The 25,892-nt window shown below is 39.5% G+C and overlaps 1 protein-coding gene across 1 annotated transcript in view; it reads left to right on the top strand.

The window, feature by feature from the left end:
- NRP1 (neuropilin 1) overlaps positions 1-25,892 on the top strand; it is a 195,789-nt gene that overhangs the window by 146,804 nt on the left and 23,093 nt on the right. Inside the window, exons 7-11 of the mRNA XM_007942452.1 lie at positions 1,351-1,506; positions 4,714-4,858; positions 13,853-14,184; positions 20,635-20,779; positions 24,136-24,219. Coding sequence (XP_007940643.1) covers positions 1,351-1,506; positions 4,714-4,858; positions 13,853-14,184; positions 20,635-20,779; positions 24,136-24,219 — 862 coding nt within the window. The remainder of the gene's footprint in view (positions 1-1,350; positions 1,507-4,713; positions 4,859-13,852; positions 14,185-20,634; positions 20,780-24,135; positions 24,220-25,892) is intronic.

A 25,892-nucleotide genomic window follows, 5' to 3' on the forward strand; every position in this document is an offset into this window, starting at 1 on the left:
ATGGCAGCTTCCTAGCTTTTAAGGTCCCAGTCGCTACTCGCCAAAGTAGTAGGTGGAACAATGTTTTGTATAGTATGTTAGACAGCAACTAGTTTTGAGAGAGAGAAAGTCACGGCTGTCAGGGTGAGAAACTGCTCCAATGGCAACTCACCAAAAGAAGCTTGAAAAACCCAGGAGTTTGTTGCCTTAGAAACATCTACCTAGAATCCACCTGCCTCTCATGCTGAACTGCAAGGAGAGAAGCCACAAGAAGATACAGAGAAGAAAGAAATTTAAAGATGAAAAAAAATTTTTTTACTTTTTTCGCTCTTCTCCTCTCCACTTCTTTCCTGGTTATAAATCTATAGCCCATTTGATAAACCACAATACTCACAGTGCTTTAAAAGTAAATTAATATTTTATTTAGAAGGAGGCAGGATGCTAGAGGGACCAATAACTTGTAGAAGACATCATGCTTGGTAAAGCAGAGGCCCAGTGAAAAAGAGACAGGCTCAAAATGAGACAGATTGACACCATGGATGCAACAGTGGGCTCAGGCATAACAATGATAGTAAGGATGATGCAAACAAACAAACAAACAAAAAACAAACCCACTGCCATCAAGTCCATTCTGACTCATAGCGATCCCCATAGGGTTTCCGAGGCTGTAAATTTTCACAGAAGTAGATTGCGTCTTCCTGCTGCAATGCACTTGGTGGGTTGGAACTGCTGACTTTCTGATTAGCAGCCAAATGCCTTACTCACTGTGCCACCAGGGCTCTTTAGGATGATGCAGGGCCAGGCAGTGTTTCGTTCTGTTACACGAAAAGTCACTATGATTTGGAACTGACTCCATGGCACCTGACAACAACAATAGGATGCTGAATAATGATGGAAAATAGAATAATGTTAGACTTGAGTTCTAGTCCAGCTTTCTCTAATGTCTAGCATGTGAATTTATTTTGTTTGTCTTGATTTTCTATTTGTAAAATGAGGTATATCAGTGTTTGCTGTTTGGAAAGTCTTCTTAATTCTTAGAAAGTATAGCAACATGACATTGAACCCAGTTTTCTTCTTTGCATTAGGGATCAGGAAATCTTGCTATAGCAATGAGAAAGATCTCTTCTTGGCCTTCCTTCTAACAGTAGAAACCAGCCTGGGGTAATTGCTGTCAACCAATTGGTACTTTTCCTTAGAAAAAGTAAAAGGGAACTTAGAGGCTATTGACATTGGATGGAATTGAGGCCTGTTGATCCCAGGTGTGTGAAAACTACAATGTGGATCCCATAGGCAAAGATGCTCTAATTTAAGAGGAGTACAAGGATGCTCAACTGACTACACTATGTCAACCCATTTGTAATTGTCTTGCAGGTAGACTTGGGCCTTCTGCGCTTTGTCACAGCTGTTGGGACACAGGGAGCCATTTCAAAAGAAACCAAGAAGAAGTATTATGTCAAGTCTTACAGAATAGACATTAGCTCCAATGGGGAAGACTGGATCACCATAAAAGAAGGAAATAAACCTGTTGTAAGTTTGGCTGCCACCCCTGAGCTGATTCAGTCTTTTAAATGGATGATCAATTTTTACTTGTTTGTTTGGGGGCCCTTTGTCTGGCCTGGTTTATTTTTTAATTGATTTAAAGTGAAAAGTGCAATTAGAGGTTTAAGTCTGACCCAAGTGTCTCATGTTTCCAGATCCAGAAGCAAAAAAAGGAAATTATACAGATGCTTCCAAGAAAAGTCAATACCAGGCAAATTAAGTGTCAGACTCAAGAATCCCACAGGGGCCTCGACTATACATAGGATAATTCTGTCTTCTTACCGCCCAGGACTTTTTTCCCCCCCTATTTTTTCCATTCTCTTTCATAGATTCAGTCTTTCTTCCTCTATGTAATGGACCAGTTTTAGAAAACTTCTTTTCATCCACCCTCTGTGGCTTACAAACTAATTTACAAGTGTGTTTGGCTGCTTCTGGTGAGAACTAATAGAACTAAAAGTATTTCATTTTGTTCCCTTAGATCACACAAATAACACACTACCTCCTCACTGCTTTCAACCAAAGAGGCATAGACCATGCCGTCCGTGGGGGGCTCTTTGCCCTAAATCATTTGGAACTGGAATGTTTTTCTGAGCTTGCTTGTTTGTTTGAAGTTATACTTCCTCTGATTTATTAATCAAAAGATTTCTGGGAACTCATACTCACAGTTTTCCAAAAATTAAAAGCTTGCCCCTGGAGGCAGAGTAAAATAGAGAGAATTGATAACACCAGCAGTGAAGATTCAGGTAACTTGAAATTATGTGTTTGGGAAAAGGCCCATTAACATGTCCTTGACTCTCTTTTGAGCATGCATCACCTTGATTTTCTCCTTCTGGATAGGGGACTTGAAAAATCTTCTGGATGAGGAGAGAGAGAAGATCTATAAATTCTCTTTGACTATAAACCAACATTCTCATTTAGGACAAGCAAGGTGGAAGGAGATAGGTAGATAGCTGCTCAGTGGAAGGAAAGTTGTGTGGCCAGACAAGTTCAAGGCCACTGGCACTGGAGGGCGGGGAACCAGTTCCCTCTCTGGGAAAGAAAATCTTCACAATCAACGTTTCTGGAGATTGAGCAAGTAAATGTTGACCCCAATTTTCATGACTTGCACTTGTTTTAGAGTAGATTTTTTAAGATTTTGCATTATTTTTTTTTTTTTAGAAAAATAACAACACTAAATGCTAAGGATATACCAACAATGAAAAGAACCTAGAGAATGGGAAGATTGGACACTAGAGCTTCCAGCTATTACTTTAAAATTATAAGCCACGTCTTCAAGATATCCTCTTCTGCCATATGCATTCTTTCATAGACGGTAGCAGGGTTTTGGAAAGCACACGTAGCTTTGAGGGTATCTGACAGTGCACACACATGGACTAGGTCCATTGTCAGGAACATCCTCGCACAAAAAACATCCAGCATAGGAGGTGGAAAGGATAAGAAAAGGTTCAGCAAAGATGAAGACATGGTATCTCTGAGACTTCACTTGAACCTCAATAAATCAAACACTCAGCTGGAGTCTCATTCTTGTTGACCACTCTGCCTTTCTCTCTACCTTGGGGCCTTTCAACCACTGCCATCTGTGTTACTCCTGCTTCCCCAGGGAGATTTGGCCATACCACACAGAAAATAGCATAGACTAACAGTAACTCCCGCAGCCCATTTATATTAAACTAAATTTATATGTTTGCATAGTATTTGGTGAACATAAAGTTCTCTCAATGTGAGCAAAATGTTCACCCCCCTCACCTTCTGTTAGAGCACTCAGCAGACTGCTGGCTTCACTCTGAAGTGCACATATTGACCCTGTAAGAAGGGGCCCTTCTGGACGTAACTACCCATTATTCTTTGTCACACAAGAATGCTGCCACACAGATTGTTTCCCAGAGAGAGTTGTTGGAAGTAGGACAGAAATCTCAAGGCCATCACAGTCTAGGATAAATTATGATATTAAATTTTCTCCAGAAAAGGATCAGGCTTACAACACACAACCAACTTTCTAAAATATTTGACCACCTCCACTTGTATAACCCACTTAAAGGAAATGAAGTAGAAACACTAGTCAGACTTTTACAAGCCCATTCTCTCCACAGGTAAGATCAAACCTTAGGAAATTATAGCCCTCTTCCTTGTATTTACCTGGAAAGGTGGGGCGAAACCTCTTTTTCTCTGCTGAGCCCCAATAATGCTCCAGTTGCCTAGCCTGCAAGGAGGATTATGACTCAGCTGTGCAGAGACACATGGTGCTAGGTATAAAACTTGGAGGCACTAATTTTACATGAGCTGTAACCAATCCAGGGCTGAAGTAAAAATCCGGGAATAGGGCAAAGTGAAGGCTTTCTGTTCCACTTGAGGCAAGTCTAGTGCTAGAATGTTCTATGATAGCAAATAATCTCCATTCCTCAGAGATCTTACTAGAGAACATTGTTGCAATGCCATGGCCAAGTCAGAGTCGTCCCAGTACATACTTACTGGGAAAGGGATTCATGTCTGGCACCCATTACATTTACAGTTACACCCCTTATCTTTCTTATAATAAAATGCCTCATTTAAAAACTAGAAGTCCTAAAAAAGATGATTTTCATTTAGAAATCATTTATAACTCAAATTATGTTTTATACCAAAAACATACTTTCATCAATAACTAAAAAATATTAAGCTCATTAATTAATGTCAGGGATCATATCTTCCATCCAGAAATGGAGACAAAAGGGAAGAGGCTACTTGATCTAATACAGTAGCTGGGAGCATAACCTAGAATTTCAAAAAGCCAGGCCCTACACTGAACTCCAAAACAGCATTCCATCTGGAGGTGCCTGGGAAAGTAAAATCATGAGAGTTCCCATGGAATGTCTATTGTATTATATAAGTTCTTACAGTGAAACCCCTCACTTTATAGGTAATGGTATGTATCCTTAAAAAATGTTTTCCTTGTAGTAGTGCTTTTAGGAGTCCAGTTGTTCTAGCCACTCAGAAAATTGAACAGATGATTAGGAAAACATTCTATTAAATATGATTCTTTCTGACTGCCATCACTGGAAAAAAATAACACAGCAAGTTATTAAAGTCACCTCAACCTTGATAGGCAATGCTGAAATTGTCAACATTTTTCAAACACTTGTGGAAAAAAATAGTGTCTGGATTTGTTTTAAGTCCAAAAGTTCTGTTCTTGAAAGGAACTTTTCTTTCTCTATATAGATCTTTCAGGGAAATACCAACCCAACAGATGTTGTGTTTGGGGTTTTCCCCAAACCACTGATAACCCGATTTGTTCGAATCAAACCTGTGACTTGGGAAACTGGCATATCTATGAGATTTGAAGTCTATGGATGCAAGATAGCAGGTAAGTACCCACGTTAGCATTGCTGGTTCTGCTTTATATGAACTTTTAAATATAGGAAGAGTTATTTTGTACAAATGTAGCCATCTTTTATGTGGGAGCTAAGATCATCTGTGGGAGTTCTGGTAGCATAGTGCCTAAAGTACTTGACTGCTAACCAGAAGGCTGAAGGTTCAAACCCACCAGCAACTCCTCGGAAGGAAGGTTGGGCAATCTACTTCCGTAGTGATACTGCCTCAGAAACCCAAGGAGGGGTCGCTATGAGTCCAGCCTGACTCAATAGCACATAACAATAAAGATCATCTGTTTTGGAGTGAGACAAATCTGGGTTCACATCCTGTACCTATCATTAGCTTGTTTCTTTGGGCAATATATTTATCTCTGAAAGCCTCAATTATCTTACTGGAAATAGTCAAAATACTTTATGCCACTGTGATAATGGAGGAAATAAGGGATGTAAAGCATTTAGAATCTCTGGCCTGTTGGAAAGAAGCTCTGATGGTACAGTGGTTAAAGCATTAGGTTGCTAACAAAAAGGTCAGCTGTTCAAATACAGTAGCCACACTCCACTGGAGAAAGATGAAACAGTCTGCTTTCATAAAGATTTACAGTCTTGGAAACACTATGGGGCAGTTCTGCTCTATCCTCTAGGGTTGCTATGAGTTGGAATAGACTCTATGGAGATGAATTTGGTTTGGTGTGCTGTATAGGAGGTACTTGCTAAATGGTAAAGAATGTGGGTGATGCAAATGGTTAAGCAGTCGAATAATAAAGGAAACACTGATGGTTCAAACCCATCCAGAGGCACCTCGGAAGCAAGATAGGAATGGTGATGTGCTTCTGAAAAGCCACAGCTTTGAAAGCCCTGTGGAGCAGTTCTAGTCTGCATATATGTTGTCTTCATGCATCAGAATTGACTCTATGGCAACCAACACCAACACCAACTTTTGGTTGTTGTAAGACTGTAAGTTCTATGAAGTCAAGCACAGTGCCTTTCACCTGTGCTTCCCTGGTGCACGGCACACTGACTGGTACTTTAGTAGATTTACAATAAATGCTTGTTGCAGGAAAGCTTTTCCATATGCTTTATCTTTTTTAATTCTGGAGTCAAGAGATGGCCTCAACAACTATAGTGAAGTAGTTTCATTCGTGACAGTGCCTCCTTTAAACTCATTAACTGTTCTGACAACATTCTTTCAAACAGGTTTTGTCTCAATAAATATCTACCTTTTGCCAAATGAACATACTGAAATTAGAAATAAATTAGTAAATATTTCTAGTTTTTTCATTAGTTTCTTCTAACACTGATAGAACTTTTAAAGTTTCTGTCAAATTTGGGTAGGAAAATGTTATTATCTCCATGAGAGAGATGAAGAAATTGGGTTACTGAGAAATTAATCAGATAAAAAAGGTTAGGATGCAACAGGAAGTAGAACTATTGCCATGGTTATTATTCTCACTGCATGTCTATGGCTATCGGCACTGCTATTACTTGTCTATTGATTAAGACTACTCTGTATTCTGAAGTAAATAGCAAGTGCATTAGAATTCCTTACCATTTGAGTAAATACACTGCCAAGATTTTGTAACAAAAAGTAGTACAATGTAACCTTCTCATTAAGCTTAAACGTTCAAAACCAAAATCAATAGATTGATGCACCAACAGATAATTAAAAGTGAACAACTTTTAAAAGTTTGTGACCTATAATATTATCATCTTAGTAAGCATATTTAGGTATTTAATTTTTTGTTGTAGAATACCAACAGTATTTTTTTTTATCATTTTAATATAATTATTTTTAGAGGCAGAAGGTACTACATTTTGACAGATTTAGCAGACTGAATGAAGAAGAAAAAAACAAAACAATCAGCTGGAAGTTTTTCATGAAGAAGCAGCAATTTGGAGAAGAACTAAGGGGAAAAAAAAACCAAACTAGTTATCAGTAAAATCTGTCCTGGGAAGTAAAAATTGACACTTGATTTCTTACCAGAATCTTATTTATTTTCCATCCCAGAGACAGATTTTATTATTATTATTATTATTATTATTATTGTTTTAGAATCTAAGACTTAAAAGTTTAGGGCCTAGAGTCAGGAATTAGGTAGGGAAGGGTTTGGAAGAGGAAAAGGCACTGAAAAATTAGGTATAAATTTTGTTTTATTTTCAATCAACTGTTAGATGAGAAAAAGTTCTAGGTCACTTTTAGAGCATTGCACATTTGAGACTCTACCCATAAATCCACAGAAATAAGGCCACTTGGGGTCAGAGTGGACATTTCTGGCCCATTCCTTCAACCTTATCTCATGTCACTGTACTCAAAAAAAAAAAAAAAAAAAGGAAGAAGAGGTAGTAAACTTCATATGGCTCCAAATGTGTTAGCCTAAACACTGAATTTTCAGGCTCTTGAAGATTAATGTCAATATCCTTTCAGTAAAGTAGAACACTTACTTAAAACCAAACTGCCCTTTTCTGTTTTCACAAGAATTTCTCTGAGAGTTAATTCTGGGTGTCTGTATCTTCCCATGCAAAGAAGACAAATAATTTATTGGGTTAAAACATTTTAGTTAAATGACCCAGTTATTTAATGATCAATGTCTAGAATAGCATATTGTAATATTTTCACATATATTCTATTTTATAATTATTTTAAGTAGCTATTGGCATAGTGCCTAAGGCACTTGACTGCTAACCAGAAGACTGGCAGTTCAAACCCACCAGCCACTCCTTGGAAGGAAGGTTGGGCAATCTACTTCCATAGTGATACCTCCTCAGAAACCCAAGGGGAGAGGTCACTGTGAGTCAAATCCAACTCGACAGCAGTGAGTTTGGGTTTTTGGTGTTTTTTTTGGATATTTTTCTTTTCAAATAAGGTAACTTTTCTGTTTTTTAAGCTTGTAGTGCTAGGCTTTTAATCATGATCTTTAATATATTTTATATACTTAATATAGAGACAAAGTTTGGAGAGGCCAACACGTGATAAGGTACTCACATGGACAGAAGTTATACAAACACACCAGAGCTCAGCTCTGGACTGTCTACTTAGTGAATGTGTGACCATGGGCAAGTGATGTGCATACGTGACTATGGGCAAGTGATTGAGTACCTCTGATCTCCATTTCCCAACCAGCCACTCCTCCAAAGGAAGGTTGGGCAATCTACTTCCATAGTGATACCACCTCAGAAACCCAAGAAGGGGTCGCTATGAGTCAGATCCAACTTCACGACAGTGGATTTAAAATGAATCGTAATGCATTTACTCTAAGATAGGTGCATATTTGGAATGCACCTATCTTAGAGTAAATGCTAACTAAATGGTATCAGTAAATTTAAGCAACAGATGGTACCCAATATATTGAGCCTAGAATCAGCAAGCAGAGCCTGTAATAAGACAATGACATCAGAGTTTACTGCTTGGCTATCAGAAAAGGTAATTTTCTTATTTTCAAGGCCACGATCCCCTCAGAGTAGAAATGAATGAAAGAAACTTAGGATAGTGGTATCCCTCTAGACTGGAAGATTCATGAGAGCAGGTGTCATGTTTGTATTTTTCCTATTGTGTCCTGTATACCTGAAACTTAATGTGCTCAATGGATAATTTCTTAATAAGTTACAATTCTTATCTATGCCTTCTGCCAAATAAGTGGCTGGATCTCAAAATTGTACCCTCCTTTAGTTAATACTGTATAGGCAAGTTTTTACTCAGTATTGCTGGTTTAAAAAAAAAAAACCCACAACTGTCAAATTAGAAGTTACCAAAGGAACATATTGCTTGACTTCCAAGGTTTCCAAAGCTCCGTGTTTTATTTATTTATTTTATTGTTGTTGTTTGTTTTTCACTATGGTGAAAGTATATGATAAGACCCCCATAGCCCCATGTTTTTAACCAAAATTTTTAATTCAGAAATAATCTTTTAGAAAGATAGTGATTGTGGAGTTTATGATGGTGAGTTACCATGTAGAGATATAAAGAAAATAAGGTTAGAACAAACCATTCTACTTTATAAATAATTGATAAAGGAGCATTTGTGTAAGCAGGCTTCATTGTTTTCTGAAGATGAAACTTTGTGGAAATAATCTTGTAGAGTTACTGCTTGATGTATAAGAACACACTATGGCCTCTGTTATCTTGTGCTTATTAACCAGAAGTTTATTAACTCATACTTCTGCAAATGAGCTCTAGTGACACAGTGGTTAAACCATTCAGCTGCTAACCAAAAGGTTAGGGGTTCAAACCCACCAGCTGCTCCATGGGAGAAAGATGAGGCAGTCCGCTTCTGTAAAGATTTACAGTGTTGGAAACCCTATGGGATTTCCAAGTTAGAATCAATTCCATGGCAGTGGAGTTAGTTGGTTAGTCCACACATGTCAGTGGGCTCCTATGTTATATCCTAGCACCTCCTACAATCCCTTAATTGTGCATATAATTTTTATCTTAATCCTTGTTAAAAATGAGTCACATGGGTTTCAGTAACAAGCAAATCACACCTCTTCATTGTTTGTTTGGGTGAGACAGACATACAGAAGAAAGAACAGCCTGTTGCTCTAGAGGTATGTTGGCAGAATGGGGGCTGGGCACTGCTAGCTCTATGGATATGTTCACTGCTGCCCTCACCAACCTTGCATTAGAGAAAAGACATTGATCTGGTAAAAGTTCTGTTCTTCTTACAATATTCAAGTTAATTATGTTTTTCTCCAAATGGAAACATCTGGTCCCCATTACCAGCTAAACATTGCCTTTATAAAAGTTGATTTTGAATCAGGCAGGTGTGACCACAGTGGCTGAAAATGTGACTTCTATTTTTGACACTTATAGTCCCATAGTCCCTCAGTAAAATAGTTTTTGTAAATCTTTTTTTAAAGCCACTGAGTTTATTCTTGGTTTCCAGATCCCAGCCTGAAGCAAATACTGGGGCTGAATTACAGGAAAGGGTGCTTGAGAAAAGGACATCTGCCTTTTGTTGTATTATTATGTTGATTCATTCAACAAATATTTCCCAAGAAGAGGCTATGTATAAAACAGGGCACAAAGAAACGTTGGAAATAGAAAAACATAACTTGATTCATACTCTTAAAACTTAAAATCTGGGTGGGGAAATTAGCAGCAATCCAAGGAACTGAATATGAGAAATATTCCACGTATGAGAAATGCAGATAAAGTGCTGTGGAGAGTCAGAGAAAAGGAAAACCACATCCAGTTGGAGAAAATAAGTGACGTGGCATTTGTAAATGGGTCAAGGTTTTAAGAGTTAGGATAACGGGGAGGGCAAATGATGCAGAATTTCTAGTGGAGAAAATACAGTGAGCGAAAGCCCCTACAGATGTGAGGAAGTTATTCACCTCAGTTGGCTGTAACAAAAGGCATGTGTGGGATACCTGGACAGGATAGCGGTTTTTCAGTGGTAGAATTCTCACCTGTCATGTGGGAGCTCTGGTAGCATAGTGCCTAAGGCACTTGACTGCTAACCAGAAGGCTGGCGGTTCAAACCCACCAAAACACTCCTCGGAATGAAGGTTGGGCAGTCTACTTCCATAGTGATACCGTCTTGGAAACCCAAGGAGGCGTCGCTATGAGTTGGGTCCAACTTGATGGTACATAACAACAACAACAACATGTGGGAGAGCTGGGTTCCATTCCCAGCCAGTACACTTTATTAGCAGCTACCACCTCTCTGTCAGTAGAGGCTTGGGTTTTGCTGTGATGCTGAACAGATTTCAGTGAAGCTTCCAGACTGAAAGGGACTGGGAAGAAAATCCTGGAAATCTACTTCCAAATATTAGCCAAGGAAACCCTTCTGCATCACAATGGTCTGAGTCTGGTGTGCACGGGGTCACTATGAGTTGGGTTGACTTGATGGCAACTGATAACAACATCAAGGGATACCTGGGGAGAGATCTTGAAAAGGCATCATATAGAAGACCTTGTCTGCCTACTTGAAAAGTACATGTGTAATTCCTAGACAAGCAGACACTGATGGTTTGAGTTAAGAGATGACATGAGCTGAACTGTGCAACTCACATGGAAAATATCAAAGCAAATGTTTCTTAAGCTTCAGCTGCTAACATGAACATAGTATAATTGCATTAGATACATGCCTCTCACTTCCAAAAATTCAAACCCACTGCCATCAAGTCACTTCCGACTCATACATAGGATGGTTATATTTTAAGGCTAAGCTTTGATTAAATAATGAAGAATTGGGTTATTTCAAAGAATAATAGATTACCGTTTCTGTCCATGTTTTTGACTGAGATGTATAATTTTGAAAGGAGAATAATTGAAATGCTAGACTTTTGGTTAAGCTACCAACTAACTGATCCATGATTGGTACTCTTGTGCTCAGCATTCTGTTAGTTGCTGTGGAAGATATAAAAAGATATATGATGTCGTTCATTGCCTTTAAACAACCAAACCAAACCCACTGTCATCAAGTCAGTTCCAAGCTATAGTGACCCTATAGTCTAGCTATGGATACAAGACTTATCACACTTAAAATACCTAAAGAACAGTTTAATGCTAAACTCTGTGCCACTGACTATACACGTAATCACAGCCTTGAGAGGTTGTTGTTGTTAGATGTTGCCATCAAGTTGATTCCAACTCATATAGACCCCCTATGTACAAAGTAGAACTGCCCCATAGGGTTTTCTGGACTGTACTCTTTATAAGAAGGGGCTCTGGCCAGGCTGTGCCTAAGGCATCTGACTGCTAACCAGAGGTTGGCAGTTCAAACCCACCAACTGCTAGATGGAAGGAAGATGGGGCAATCTACTTCCATAAAGATTCACCACCTTGGAAACCCAGAGGGGCTTGCTATGAGTCAATTCGATGGCAGTGGGTTTGACTTTTGGTTTGAATCTTTATAGGAGCAGATTGTCTGGTCTTTCTCAGCAGCAGAGCTTCTGAATACATTTGAACCACTGTCCTTTTGGTTAACATCCGAACATGTAATTGTTGTTCCACCAGGATTCCTTTTTCTTGAGAAAGGAGTGCTCAGAATAAAGTGTACACTACTTGGAGGAGTTTTTATGATGAGTCTTAAGCTAGATTTCAAGGATTGGGCAGAATTTAGTTCTGCCAAAGGAGGAGAAAGACACAGCAAGAAATTTTTGAACAAAGGCAATGACTGAAACATAATTTTGATATATGAGAGGAAAATGAATTGATTGGAATATATTGCCAGTAGTAGGAAATAAGGAGTCCTGGTGGCACAGTGGTTAAGCGCTTGGCTGCTAACCAAAAGGTGGATGGTTGGAACCCACCAGCCTCTGTGGGAGAAGCTTTAAACAAAAAAACCAAACTCACTGCCATCGAGTCAGATCCAACTAATAGCGACCCCTCCTTGGGTTTCTGAGGCAGTGTCACTATGGAAGTATACTGCCCAAACTTCCTTCCAAGAGAAAAGCTTTACAGCTTTGGAAATATTATGGAGAGCAGTTCTACTCTGTCTTTAGAGTCGCTGTGAGTCGGAATCGACTTGATGGCAATGGGTTTGTTTTTTTGGTTAGTAGGAAATAAAATAGATAAATAGGGTAAAATCAAAATGAGGGTGTTGGAAATCAGATAGAGGACTTCCAACATCATCCTATAAATAACAGGGGCCTGTGGGGGATTTTTGAGCATGAGAATGACAAGGGGAAAGCAAAGTTTTATGAAAAAAATCACATGACAGTTACGTGTAGTACAGATTTGAGACCGGGGTTTGGATTCCACTAGGGTACCCTAGCCACGAGTGCTTAGAACAGGATGACACCAAAGGAAATGGAGACTTTAGAAAGAAAATATGACAGCATATGTTAGCAAAACAGGAATGGAAATACAAAATAGGGAAAGACAAGATGACAAGGCAGGAACTTGATGACTGGTGATACCACTGCTTCAGTTTGAACATGGTATGTTTGAGATGACAATGAGATATTCATGTTGAAAGATTCTGATGCAATTAGAAATAGGGGTGGAGAGGAAAGCTGAACATCAGGATAGGCACTATCCTTTAACAATCCAAATGTCACCTTCTCTAGGAAACACTTTGACCTCTCCACAGGGAGTCAAACCCTTTCCTTCCTTCCACCTCCTTGCCAGTTGCCCAGCCTACTTTGACTCATACTGACTCCACGTATGTCAGAGTAGAATTATAATCCTTCAGGTTTTTGACGGCTGTGAAATTTCAGAAGTAGATCCCCAGGCATTTCTTCCTTTCACCTCCTTACTACCTTCTTTTTACCTTTGCTTAAGTAGTTTCTTGCTCTTGTAATTATTTATTTACTTATCCTCAATCCCTCATAAAGGAGCTCTGGTGGTGGCATTGTGCCTAAGGCATTTGACTACTACCCAGAAGGTTGGCACTTCAAACCCACCAGCCACTCTGTGGAAGGAAGACTGGGCAATCTACTTCCATGAAGATTTACCACCTCAGAAACCCAAAGGGGTTTGCTATGAGTCAGAATCAACTCGATGGCAGCGAGTTTAATCCATCATAGGAGCTCTGGTGGCGTGGTGCCTAAGGCATTTGACTCCTAATAAGAAGGTTGGTGGTTCAAACCCACTAGCTGTTCCACGGAAGGAAGATGGGGCAATCTACTTCTGTAAAGATTTACCACCTTGGTAACTCAAAGAGGGTCACTATGAGTCGGAATCAACTTGATGGTAGTGAGTTTGGTTTCGGTTGGGTTTAATCCATCATAAACTATGAACTTCTGCTGAGCATGGCTTATACTTTATCTAGAGAGAATTTCTGAATACCAAAGAGAATGTGACATCAACAGTTCAGCATTAAACTTAGTACTGAAACGGTGGAGTTATTGAAATGTTTTTTTGCTATGAATTAGAAGAGTTCTGAAAGGATGAGGAAAAAGATTGAGGAAGGGAGGGCTGTAGCTTGTAGAATGTAAAATGTTTCAAAGATTTGAAAAATTATATGAATGGGTGCAGACAATATTTTTATTTGACATTTTACCAGGAAATCATATTGCATTATCTATTTCATTTCACTTTTTAGATTACCCTTGCTCTGGAATGTTGGGAATGGTGTCTGGACTCATTTCTGACTCCCAGATAACAGCATCAAACCAAGCAGACAGAAACTGGATGCCTGAAAATATTCGCCTGGTCACCAGTCGCTCTGGCTGGGCACTGCCGCCTGCACCTCATCCCTACGTAAACGAGTGGCTCCAAATAGACCTGGGGGAGGAGAAGATTGTGCGAGGCATCATCATTCAGGGAGGGAAGCACCGGGAGAACAAAGTATTCATGAGAAAATTCAAGATTGGGTACAGCAACAATAGCTCTGACTGGAAAATGGTCACGGATGACAGCAAGCGCAAGCCCAAGGTGAGCAGTCTGGGGGACAGTGATATCCCACTGAGGAGGTTCTTCCTCACATTCTGATTTCAATTCAGGGTCTCCACTATTTCCCAGAGGAAGTGCTACTTTTTTTCTTTCCCCCCTTTAAGCCTTGAGATCAGTGGAGATGTGTAATGGTGTCACTAAAATCCCTCAACCTAAAGAAGTCAGAACAGGAGCTCTGGTGGCATAGTGGTTAATGCATTTGGGTACTAAACGAAGGGTCGATGTTTCAAACCCATCAGCAGCTCTGTGGAAGAAAGATGAGGTAATCTGCTTCTGTAAAGATTTACAGCCTTGGGAATTCCATGGAGGCAGTTCTCTGTCCAACAGGGACACTATGAGTTGGAATCAATTTGATGGTGTAAGGCCATGGTAAGGAGAAGAGGATTCACAAAAGTGAGGTTAAAGAGAAGTTTTTATTCTGCGCTTCCGGGCGAGGTTTACGGGTCCCGAAGAGGGCCCCGGGCGAGGTTCACAGGTCCCTGAGAGGGGCCCGAGAAGTCGCGCCACCTGGCTGGGGAGGGTAGGGTTTATAGTCTTGTAGAGGACCTAAATGGGGACACTAAGGAAATGGCGGGGTCCAATTAGTTGTTGGCATGGGTCTGCACCTAATTAGCATGAGGGGCTTCACAGGAGGAAGTTTATCATCACATGGGGCTTTCCAGCCTGGGTGGGTTCTGCCACCTCGGTTGTCTTATCAGGCTGTTTCATTAGGGTTGACACCTGGAGGAAGCTGCCAACTGAAATGTTGGTGGCTTGAGTTTACTCTAGCCTAACAGATGGCAGTGGTTTTTTTTGGTCAGGAAGTCAGAAATGGGGTGCCAAAAGTGGCATTTGAGATAAGTGGAGTGGAAAATTATACTGCTGGTGGCATGCTTTCTCCTCCCTATCAGGAACCCCAGATAGCTCAATACTCAGGTGTTGAGCAAAAAGTGAGGGGGTGGTGAGGGGGCTCAAAGCAGCCAAGTAGAAGCCCAGAATCTTTCCACAGATTCTAATCTATCAATTAAACCAGTAGCCATGGAACTAACTTCTGACTCATCGTGACCTCGTATGTGTCAGAGTAAAACTATGCTCCATAGGATTTTCAATGACTGATTTTTCAGCATTAGATCCTCAGGCCATTGTTCCAAGGCACCTCTGGGTGGACTCACACCTCTAAACTCTTAGTTAGCAGAGCATTTAACTGTTCACACCACTCAGGGAGTCTAGTCTATCATTAGGTCTCCCTTTTACTCCTTCTCCCAGTCACTCTAGATTTAAGTGTATTTTTTATTCATTGGAAATGTTTAAAATAGAGTTGACACTTGATGAGCTGGTCAAAAGAAAAGGAAATCTCATATAAAAATACAATATTACAAAATTCACCAGAACACATGGCATGATTTTTTAAAAAAAGAAAACAAAACAAAACAAAAAAAAAACAGATATACTTGAGTGACTAGTTAGGCCAGGAGTTGAATTTCCTGAGCACACATTGCCAACTAGGAAAGGGAGCCCAAAAGTTCTCTGGGTGGCCAGGCAGCCTATTCAGGATTAAAATAAGTAATCAATCTACAATCAGAAGTTTAGGTTTTGTACGCAGTGTGGGACCTGTTCAGCCGATAATGCTTTTCACAACCAATACAATTGGCCTTTTGGTCCCAGACCTCCCCATCCCTGCTTTGCCCATGACCTACTCTTTTGTGGAAAGAAGATTTTAGCCCATTGCAGGGAATATTATCCTCACTCCCACTCTAAGCGAGTGTGGGAATATGGCTTAATTTAGTGACTCAGGCCAAAGGCATTGCAGGCAAGAAACATAAGCCTGGAGATGCTGCCAGCTCCTACTCCTCCAGATGTAGTGGCTCTGCTTTGCAGAGACGGCCCTGTGTCCCACGTGCTGATGGGAGCCAGCCCCAGTGCAGGGGGCCCAGATAAGAATGTCTCTCCTATCTCTTCCCTCATTAACTTTGGGTTTCCAAAACACGTTTCAAGTTATTTTTATCTAGGTGCAGTCACCTTTCTTGTGTCCATTTTCTTTTCCCTTTGAGGTTTGCCCCTTTAGCTTAGGGGAAAGAAAAAAATAAAACAAACATCAGAAACTGGAGTTTCCTTAAGAGCCAATCTTTCTCAATGAGTAGTGAGCCGTTGTGACTTCATCACAAAGTGTGAATATGCTGCAAATCAACAACTTCATAGAAGTGCTGTGATTGAAGTGTGTGCTGTTTTGACACATTCCTCAACACTCTGGTTCTGAGAGAGAAAGAAAACAAATCACCATATGCTTTTGATAGGATGCATAGCATGTTTGCTTCCCCGGTCTTTTGTTATCTGAGTGTCCACAATCAAGCCTAAAGCTATCACTTTGTTGTAGTGAACTGAGTATAGAATTCCATCTGAAGCTTACCCACAGTTTTTCAACTTTAACACAACTCAATTCAAGACGGTCTGAATGTGTTAGATTTTACTCCTAGAATATGATTGTATCCACCATTATCATCCTCCTGTGACATTCAAAACCACAAAAGCTTCTAAATTGTTTACATAGTGTCTAATCTGTAATTCTTAACATGTGGTGCTCCTAAATGGAAGGTTTTTTCCCAGTTATTTTCATTTTAAAGATTATAACATTTAGGAGCACCACATGTTTAAAACTTTCATAAAGATATTTTAAATGGACTGTATTTATATTTACAACTGATGGTTACTTGCTTAGGATGTCAAGCACATTTTACACCAGAGTGAAACAAGCAATTTGCTTTGTGAAGGGAAATAAATAAATAAATAACAGCATTTTGATTGTATTGAAGTCCCTGGGTGATGCAAAGGGTTAATGTGCTTGACTGCCAACCCACAAGCTGGAGGTTTGAGTCTACACAGCAGTACCTTGGAAGACAGGCCTGAGAATCTCTCTCTCAATTTCAGCCACTGAAACTCTGTAGATTACAGTTCTAATCTAACACACATATAGTTGCCATGGGTAGGAATTGACTCAACAGCAACTAGTTTTTGTTTGTTTTGTTTTTTGCTTTTTGATTGGATCTAATGCCCTCTCCTCACTCCTTACCCCTAAATAGTGCATAATAGACCAAAGATATCACAGTCGGAATTAACTGAATTTTGAAGTAACAGATTGAAGATCAAATACTCAAAGCTCTCCTCTTCTAAAAACATGATTAGTAAAGAATACAAAGATTATTCATAAGCAATCTTACGTTATCAGAGTTAGTCTAGTTTCATATGGCTTTTCATTGCTAACTCTTCTGAACTCATCATTGTTAGCTTTTGTAATGTATTTATATTGTGTCAACTCTTCCCTTAAATGAAAATTAAGAGAAGAGCCTGGGATTCCAAAGATAGGAATGCTATGTTAACATAGACAAAACTTGCACATATAGTAATGGTGTTTTCTTTATTAGTATCGTACTAACAACAACTTAATTGTACCTAACAATGCATATGTCAGATCCTCAATTATTGGTAGGAATGGCAGTTCTATCAAAAAGGTACTCTTAAAAGAAACAAGATAGAAGGAAGCTTTAACAGGGAGGAGCAGATCTATGTTACTCATATACTTTTAGATTCCTGGAAGCTCCTGTGGATTGAAAATAAGCCAATTAATTTACTTCTAGAACTTGGAAAGAGTTCCTGAGTGGTATAAACAGTTAACGAACCTGGCTGCTAACCAAAATGTTGGAGGTTCAAGTCCACACAGAAGGGCCTCAGGATAAAGACCTGGGGATCTGCTTCTGAAAAATCAGCCACTGAAAATATTATGGAGCACAGTTCTACTCGGACACACATGGGGTCTTCATGGGTAGGAGTCAACCCAGAGGAAACTGGTTAACTAGTTAGAACTTGGAAAACCCTTGGTTGTTTATGGAACCACCTACCCAATCTGTCTATCTCTACTTATACACCTCCACTGTTGGGGCATGACATTTCCGCCACTGAATGAATGTTCATATCTTTGATTGGTAATGATGTCTTGATCCAGTTATTGAGCATGGCTCCCACTACTGACTGACCATGGTCTTGGACTGGCCATCTACTCAGTCTGATCAACCAGACTTGAGAGCTTAAATTGCATCAAATTTCATGAAAAATTAATGAAAGTAAATGTATGACCTTAGGCATAGACATTTCTTAGATCTCAGTGTTTTCATCTATTAAAGTGAGATTAGACTAGATTATCTCTAAGGGCACAAGCATCATTGTCTTGTGGTTAAAAGCACCAGTTCAGACTCCCTAGGTTTGAATCTTGGCTCTGCCACTTACCATCCTTATGACTATGGGCATAAGGATGTGTCTCAGTTTCCTCATCTGCAAACTATGGGTAGTAATAGAATTTACCTCATGGAGTTGTTTTGAGGGTTAAATGAGTAAGTATTTTAAATACTTAGAACAATGCTGTCACCTAAAAACATGATATGATGTTTGATATCCAAAGGGCACACCTAATGATAAGATAATTTTATTTCTCTAATTCTCCTCTCCTCCTATTTTTGATGAGCTTCAGAATGGTGTTAGGAGAAGATGATACAGGGAGGCTTATCCAGTTCTTGAAAAAAGAAAACGGGCCTAATCACTACTTCACTTTCCAAAGATTCCACTGAAGGATTTTGATCTTCCTGTCAATGTAAAAAAAGAAACAAAATAATCTAGTAGTGTCATGGTAATGGATGCCCTAGTTCCTCAAATATGTCACAATGACTTCAGATTAGAAATATTCTTCAAAAGCAGTACAGATTCATACTGCAGTTCATCCAGCCTCAAAGCATAAAGTGAGGACATTTGTTACTTCTTTCCTGAGCTGAGAATGTCTTTTAACTACAAACGCATACAAGTAGTAGGTATTTCTAAGTAAATAACAATTTCAGTGGGTTGGAATAACCCAAGGTACTGAACAAACATTTGCCTTAGATTAAGGCTGCCTGAGTGGCACAAATGATAAGCACCAAGGTACTAACTGAAAGGTTGTGGTTCAAGTCCATCCATAGATACCTTGGAAGAAAGGCTAGTGATCTACTTCTAAAAGGTCACAGCTATTGAAAATTCTATGGAGCTCAGTGCTACTCTGATCCATGTAGGGTTGTCGTGAATTGGAAGTGACTCAATAATAACTAGGAGCTCTGGTGGTGTAGTGCCTAAGGCATCTGACAGCTAACCAGAAGGCTGGTAGTTCAAACCCAGCCACTCCTCGGAAGGAAGTTTGGGCAATCTACTTCTGTAGTGATGCCTCCTCAGAAACCCAAGGAGGGGTCACTTTGAGTAGGATCCAACTCAATGGCAGTGAGTTTGGTTTTCTTGGTTCAATAATAACTGGTTTGACCTTTTGATTTGCCTCAGGTTAAATTTACCAGCTACTACATCAGGATTTAATTCCTTTCTCTTCTAGAGGACCACATTTTAGCAAAAGTAGGACTTTCTTCTTTAAGAGGATTTAAGAGAAGTGCTTATTGAAAGTGTGATGTCTATTATAAGCTCTAAAAACCGACAGGTTCTCTTCCTGAGTTATCTTCCTCCACCTCGAGGAAGTGATAAAACTGTCACTTCACCAAGGCACACATCAGCATATCATTTAAAACGTGTCTCATTAAATCCTCAGCTTCTAGGATAGCGGCTGTGTGTACAGAAGTTTCTGAGAAATGACATCTGTCACTCATCAGAGATGATTTGATTGTTTTTTCCTTTCTCATTCATGAAAGAAATGTCATTTATGAAGTGGTAGTATAGAGCCTATTTCTTTGTCCTAATAAGAGTCCTGGAGGACAGAAGAAACAACTGCTTAAAGAGAGGTCTTACATGGAAACAATTAGTTCAAAGGACTAATGGACCATGTGAAACTTAGGGTCCACTGCCCTGAGACCAGGAGAACTAGATGGTGCCAGGTTGCTACTACCAACTGTTCTGAAAGGCATCACATTAGAAGGTCCTGGGTAGAGTGGGAGAAAAATGTGGAACAAAACTCAAAATCATTAAAAAAAAAGAGACAAAAAAGATCAGGCTTAGTGATGAACCTGTGGGACTATGGTCCTTAATCACCCTTCATGTCTGAACTGAACTCATTGCCATCACTCAATTTTCCAATAATAGACAGGTCTACAAGGTGAACAATAACTCTAGGAAGGTGCATACTCCTTAGAACAAACAACAATTCAAGATCAAAAGAGCAGCATTTGCCCAATGACAAAGTTCAGAAGGCTGGAAGTGTTAGGAGAGAAGGAGGAAGGGAAATGAGAAACATGAGGAGGAAGTACGAGGAGTGATATTGGATTGAGGGAATTGGAATCAATGATATAAAACAAAATGTGTGTGAATTGTTGAATAGAAAACTGATTTGCTGTGTAAATTTTCACCCAAGACACAATAAAAAATTAATTAAATAAATAAATAAAAGGAAGGTCTTAGGTTTTTTATCCTTAATCACCAGTGTTTTTTCATGCTTCACAGTCTTTTGAGGGCAACAACAACTATGACACACCGGAACTGAGAACTTTTCCACCTCTTTCCACACGATTCATCAGGATCTACCCCGAGAGAGCCACTCATGGAGGACTGGGGCTAAGGATGGAGCTGCTGGGCTGTGAAGTAGAAGGTAATTACATTTCCAGAGCCCCTTCTAGTTCTCTAGGTTTTTTTTGTTTTTTTTTTTTAACCTTTTTCATGCATTTATACTTCTGATGTGTTGTCACAAATGGCCACCCTTTCCCCCTGCATGGTCCTGTCTCTCTTTAGCACACACCATGAATCCTAGACATAAGCATCACATTTTTTTTTTCTTGGATGTTTGCATAACTTCCCTCGGTTCAGGAGTTTTCTCTTTTGACTTTTTTTTTTTTTTTTAATGTTTAGAGATCTATTTATGATCCAAATTGGCATATGCAGTATTGACTATACCACCACGTACTAGCAGGAAGCAGCATTGGACAGAGTGAGGCATAAAGACAGCATCCTGGATGATCTTTTTAAGCTGATTTTTTTTAAAAAAACAACAACTTATGATCATGTGTATGAAACTGCTAGGAGGTCTGTTTAAAGACATGACTACATTAACTTAGGTTATGGGAGGGAGGTAACATCAAGGACAAATTCAGTTCCCACACTGAATTCGTGAGTCCATTCAAGATTGCACTCTCCTCTGCATTTTTTAATATGTAATGAATGAGATACATGGTGGGAAAAGTGATACGGTTGCTTATTGTACCATTTATTGATTTTGTGAACTATAATTTCCATCTGCCTTAGATTTGGGAATAAATGAGTAACCTTATACCAGTTTTCCACCCCCACTGAGGTCTTTCTCCAGGTTGGCTGAGAGAATGGCCATTGTTGGTACCCAGATGTTAACCAATTGAACATATGCTCATAGTTGTTTTGAAGAATACTTTTAAATATCACCTTCTTGTGGTTTCCAAAATTATTTGTGTTTTGAGCTTTGCAAATACAATTACATTCCTGAGAACATTAAATGCCATAAAACTTTTCTTATGCACTACAGAAACTTAGTTATAAATCAACATACTACCAAACAATTCATACCTATATTTCTATGTGCTTATTTAAAACCAGGCCATTATCTCCCTTTCTTTACTATGTCATTATTTCCATAATTGTAGTCATGTCCTAGTCCTCCAAGTTATCTAACTGCTGTCGACCCAGACCAAGAAGAATCCTGTGCCAGAGCTTTGGCAAAGGTGCAGGGGCTTTGGTAAAGGTGCCAAGAAAAAGAAGGGATGGACAGGTTGCACCAACTGCAGACACTTTCATTCAATTTACTGAGAAATATGGGCATCTGGAAAAGGGAGTCTCCTACTACGATGCAGGTCTTAAGCGTTGGTTCTAGAAAGAAACTCTGATTTAGGAGGTGGAGTGAATATATGGTTGAAAAGACTGAGCCCAGTGGCAGTTTGCCAATGTAAACTCTGTAGTGAGGTAGAAATTGTTGGTGAAGTGATTTGCCTGCAGATGTTTCCAAGGACTTGGAAAAAGTGAGGAAGTTGCCTCCAAGCCATATGAGAAACCAACATCCGGGAAAGGAATGTCAAAACTTTTAACACAATTGGTGACAAGGAGTGCTTTTCTTCTTTCAATCAGTTAACAGGCCCTTAATAAATATCGTCTCTCTGCCTTGTTGTACAGAAGGCACCTAGAGGGATACAGAAAGATACGTTACAACTCAGCCTTTAAGAGCTTTCATCTTGTTTTACGGTAGCTCTTATATTTAAGAAACAGTTGGAGAACGATGGAAGCTAAAATATTTTCAAATAGCAAAATTGGGGAGCAAATCTCATTCGCTTTCTTAGTTTTTCTGTTCCATCTAGGCAGCACTCAGTGCACCTTCCAAGGTGGAAGCCCCTCTTATAAACAGCATAAGAAATGCAGAAAAACCAACAATACAGATATACCGAAAACCAAACCAGTTGCCACTGAGTCCATTCCAACTCATGGCAAGACCATTCAAAATACTTAAAATGGCACATTACTGAGAGGAAGGACAGCTTAGAAAAGACAACCATCTGGACTGCCAGAGAGGGTACACTATTGATTCAGTCACATCATTGAGTAGAGCCCAGAATACACATGTCTACATTTTACAAATTCTGAACTGCATGCCCAAATACTGTATATGTTATCACTATATGGTGATTTCCTAGTTATTATTGATGTGAGTATTTGGGCAGTTGAGGAAGTTGAAACTTATGTACGTTTCTACATTTGTCATAACTCTACTAAATCACAGTGACAACTACTGTCAGATTTGTATTGAGAAAATGGCAGTCATCAGAAAAGTCCTACTGACCAGAAACTGTAAAAGAACAGGCCCCCGCTCCCGACATCTTGTCTAGTTCTTCAACATCAAGAGAGATATATATTATCTCAAGTCTTGTAAAGTGATATGTAATGCCAAAAACTGTAAAATATTAAACAGATTGCAAAAATGAGTAACAGGCTAAAAGAAAAAAAAAAAAAAAGACTGAACTAAATTTAAAGGACTTCAAAAGCAGTCTTTGATTAATGTTGGCTACCTTTCAACTACAAATTCAAAGATATGGGAATACCTGCCAACTGTGGAATGCAATCCTATGGGAGTCAAGGTAAAATGACACAAGGAGATCTTAGACAACTTCTCTCAGACACCTGCTCTGAATAGAGGGATTACAGGTTGAGAAGTTTACTTAAAGGGAAATAAGGAAATGGAATGACTCTTTAAAAATGAACAATGTTGCACTAAATAAATGGGACTCCCATTTGGGGAAATAATAATATTCATAATATATTTCAGAAAACTTAGTAAATACTAAAGATGTAAAAAAAAAAAAAAAAAATCATGGCATGTGAGTTTCCTAGCATCTTGAAAATGAAAGGAAAGACAGTCTAAGCAAAGTCTCTATTATCAAAGCTCTCAACTTAAAAAAACTGAAGTTGAGTTGACTCCAACTCATGGTGAGACCGTGTTTCAGAGGAGAACTGGGCTACATAGGGTTTTCAATGGCTGTGGTCTTTTGGAAGTTGATTGCTAGGCTTTTTTTCAGATACTCCTCTGGGTGTATTCGAACTGTCATCTTTTCAGTTAGTGCCACCCAAGACCTTGTTCTCCCCTCCAGGATCATGGGCTTTTACCACTGCACCACCAGAGCGCCTTCACAGATAAATAACCAGTGACGATTCAAGAGCTTTCAAGAAAAAAAAAATGTTTATGTAGATAATGATGTATGAAATGCTAAGGCAGTCAACTCTATTGAGCAGATATGGTTCAAATATGAAAACAAAAATTCCCTGATGCATTCTGCAAAATCCAAGCATATTCAGTTCCTGAAAGAGAGGCAAACCATGTCCCTGGCTTGCTTAGCACAGATTGGAGTTCTCTAAACGGGTTAGCAGACTCAGCAGCCAGAGGCCTGAGAATACATTTCCAAGGTATGAGATAATAACCGTCAGCTCTTGTTTCAGTACCAACAGCTGGACCGACCACTCCTAATGGGAACCCAGTGGATGAATGTGATGATGACCAGGCCAACTGCCACAGTGGAACAGGTGATGACTTCCAACTCACAGGTGCAGAAACCATCTTCATCCCATTGCTGTATCATTTTAGTTCATGTCGTAGTGGGGACTAACTGATGCTTGTATGTGTTAGCCTAACTTCTCACGGCAGTGGGCCATCAAGGTTCTGATAGAGCTGCCCTAAGAATAGAGGCAGCTTTGCCAGGACGTATGCATCATCATTTTTCTCATGTCACCCATGTAAACAAATTGTTCTTAATATCCACAGCCATTTGAAACAATCATTTGAGCCACTTTTGGGACAAAAAGCTTAACTGAATAAGAATCTCTCCATGGCAAAAGTCCCTGGATGGGGCAAAGGGTTAAGCATTCAGCCTAACTGAAATGTTGGCTGTTCAGATCCACCCACAGGCAACTCAGTAAAATGACCTTGTGATCTATTTCTGAAAAATCAGCCATTGGAAACCTTTTGGAGTACAGTTCTACTCTGCATACAAGGAGTCGCCATGAGTTAGAGACCAATCCATGGCAAGTGGCTATAAATGCGCTAAACTGTTCCTCATCTTCTCTCCTCACTCACCCTATCTATATTCCCCGAGCACATGCATGTTCAAATACAACTACACACGCTAGAAATGTCCTTTTCTAAATAAGACAAAGTCATTTGAGTGGATCCTACAGCTAGTTGATGAAACCAGGCTTCTACTTGCAATGCAGATTTTGAGTGAGGATTTTATAAATCACTTTACATTTGAATTTACAAAGGCAGAGTTAGTTGTTGCTAACATCACCACCACCTAGCATATACATTAAAAATGTCACATGCTAAACATCTCACTAATTAATCCAGAGTATTATTCCATAACATTCCCAAACTCTGCAAGCTAAAAAAACAACCTTCTCTTCCACTTGGAATGGCAGAGGAAATATTAGTCAGGTGGGGAAATAGGATTACACTATTTGGAAGTTGGCCAAGGCAGGAGGATTTTCACCCTATTGTTGCAAAAGCTTTCGTGGGACCCTTACTGCTACCCAGTTCAAAATGCAGTTTCATATAGCATCTGACTCTCATTTTAAGAATCCCAAACCTCAGAAATTGAGTATGATCCCCTGGATGCGAGTCTGTATTTTCACCCAGGAGGGATTCAGAGAGCCAACATAATTAATTTCCATGGGGGAAACTGAAGGTGTTACCATGTAACTTCGTAATAGCGCCATGTTATTGGCTAAAGTGTTAATGCCAATCTTGAAGGATATATCCCACAGTACATTTTCAATTACTTCAAAAGCTCTCCTCTGAAGGAGCAAGAGAGGTCTGCATTCTGAGATGGATTAAGAGGTGAAAAATTATATATATCGAGCTCAGACATATATAGTACCATGTCCTGGGTTTATATTTAAATCCTACCTTCCTAAATCTGTCTCCCTTCAAATTTCCAGCATAATCATTGACATTCAAACGGCCAATAAATGTTACATTGGTATGGGCTTCTGAATGCAAATCCTGTATGTAAATAGCCACAAGCCACAAACATTACTCTAATTAATGCAGAGGCATTTTTTATGTAAGACGTCAAGTTCAAGTTGAAACACCCTCTCTCTGATTCTGTAAAAAACAGAGACCCATTCCATGAACCAGGTCCTTTGGAACTTTCCCAGGCTTGCCTGTAAACATTCTGCTGCAACCCCAGGCTCTGTATGGA

The sequence above is a fragment of the Orycteropus afer genome, unplaced genomic scaffold, assembly GCF_000298275.1.
Source record: "Orycteropus afer afer isolate SDZICR_OR568_19922 unplaced genomic scaffold, OryAfe1.0 scaffold00090, whole genome shotgun sequence".
Taxonomy (NCBI): Eukaryota; Metazoa; Chordata; class Mammalia; order Tubulidentata; family Orycteropodidae; genus Orycteropus; species Orycteropus afer.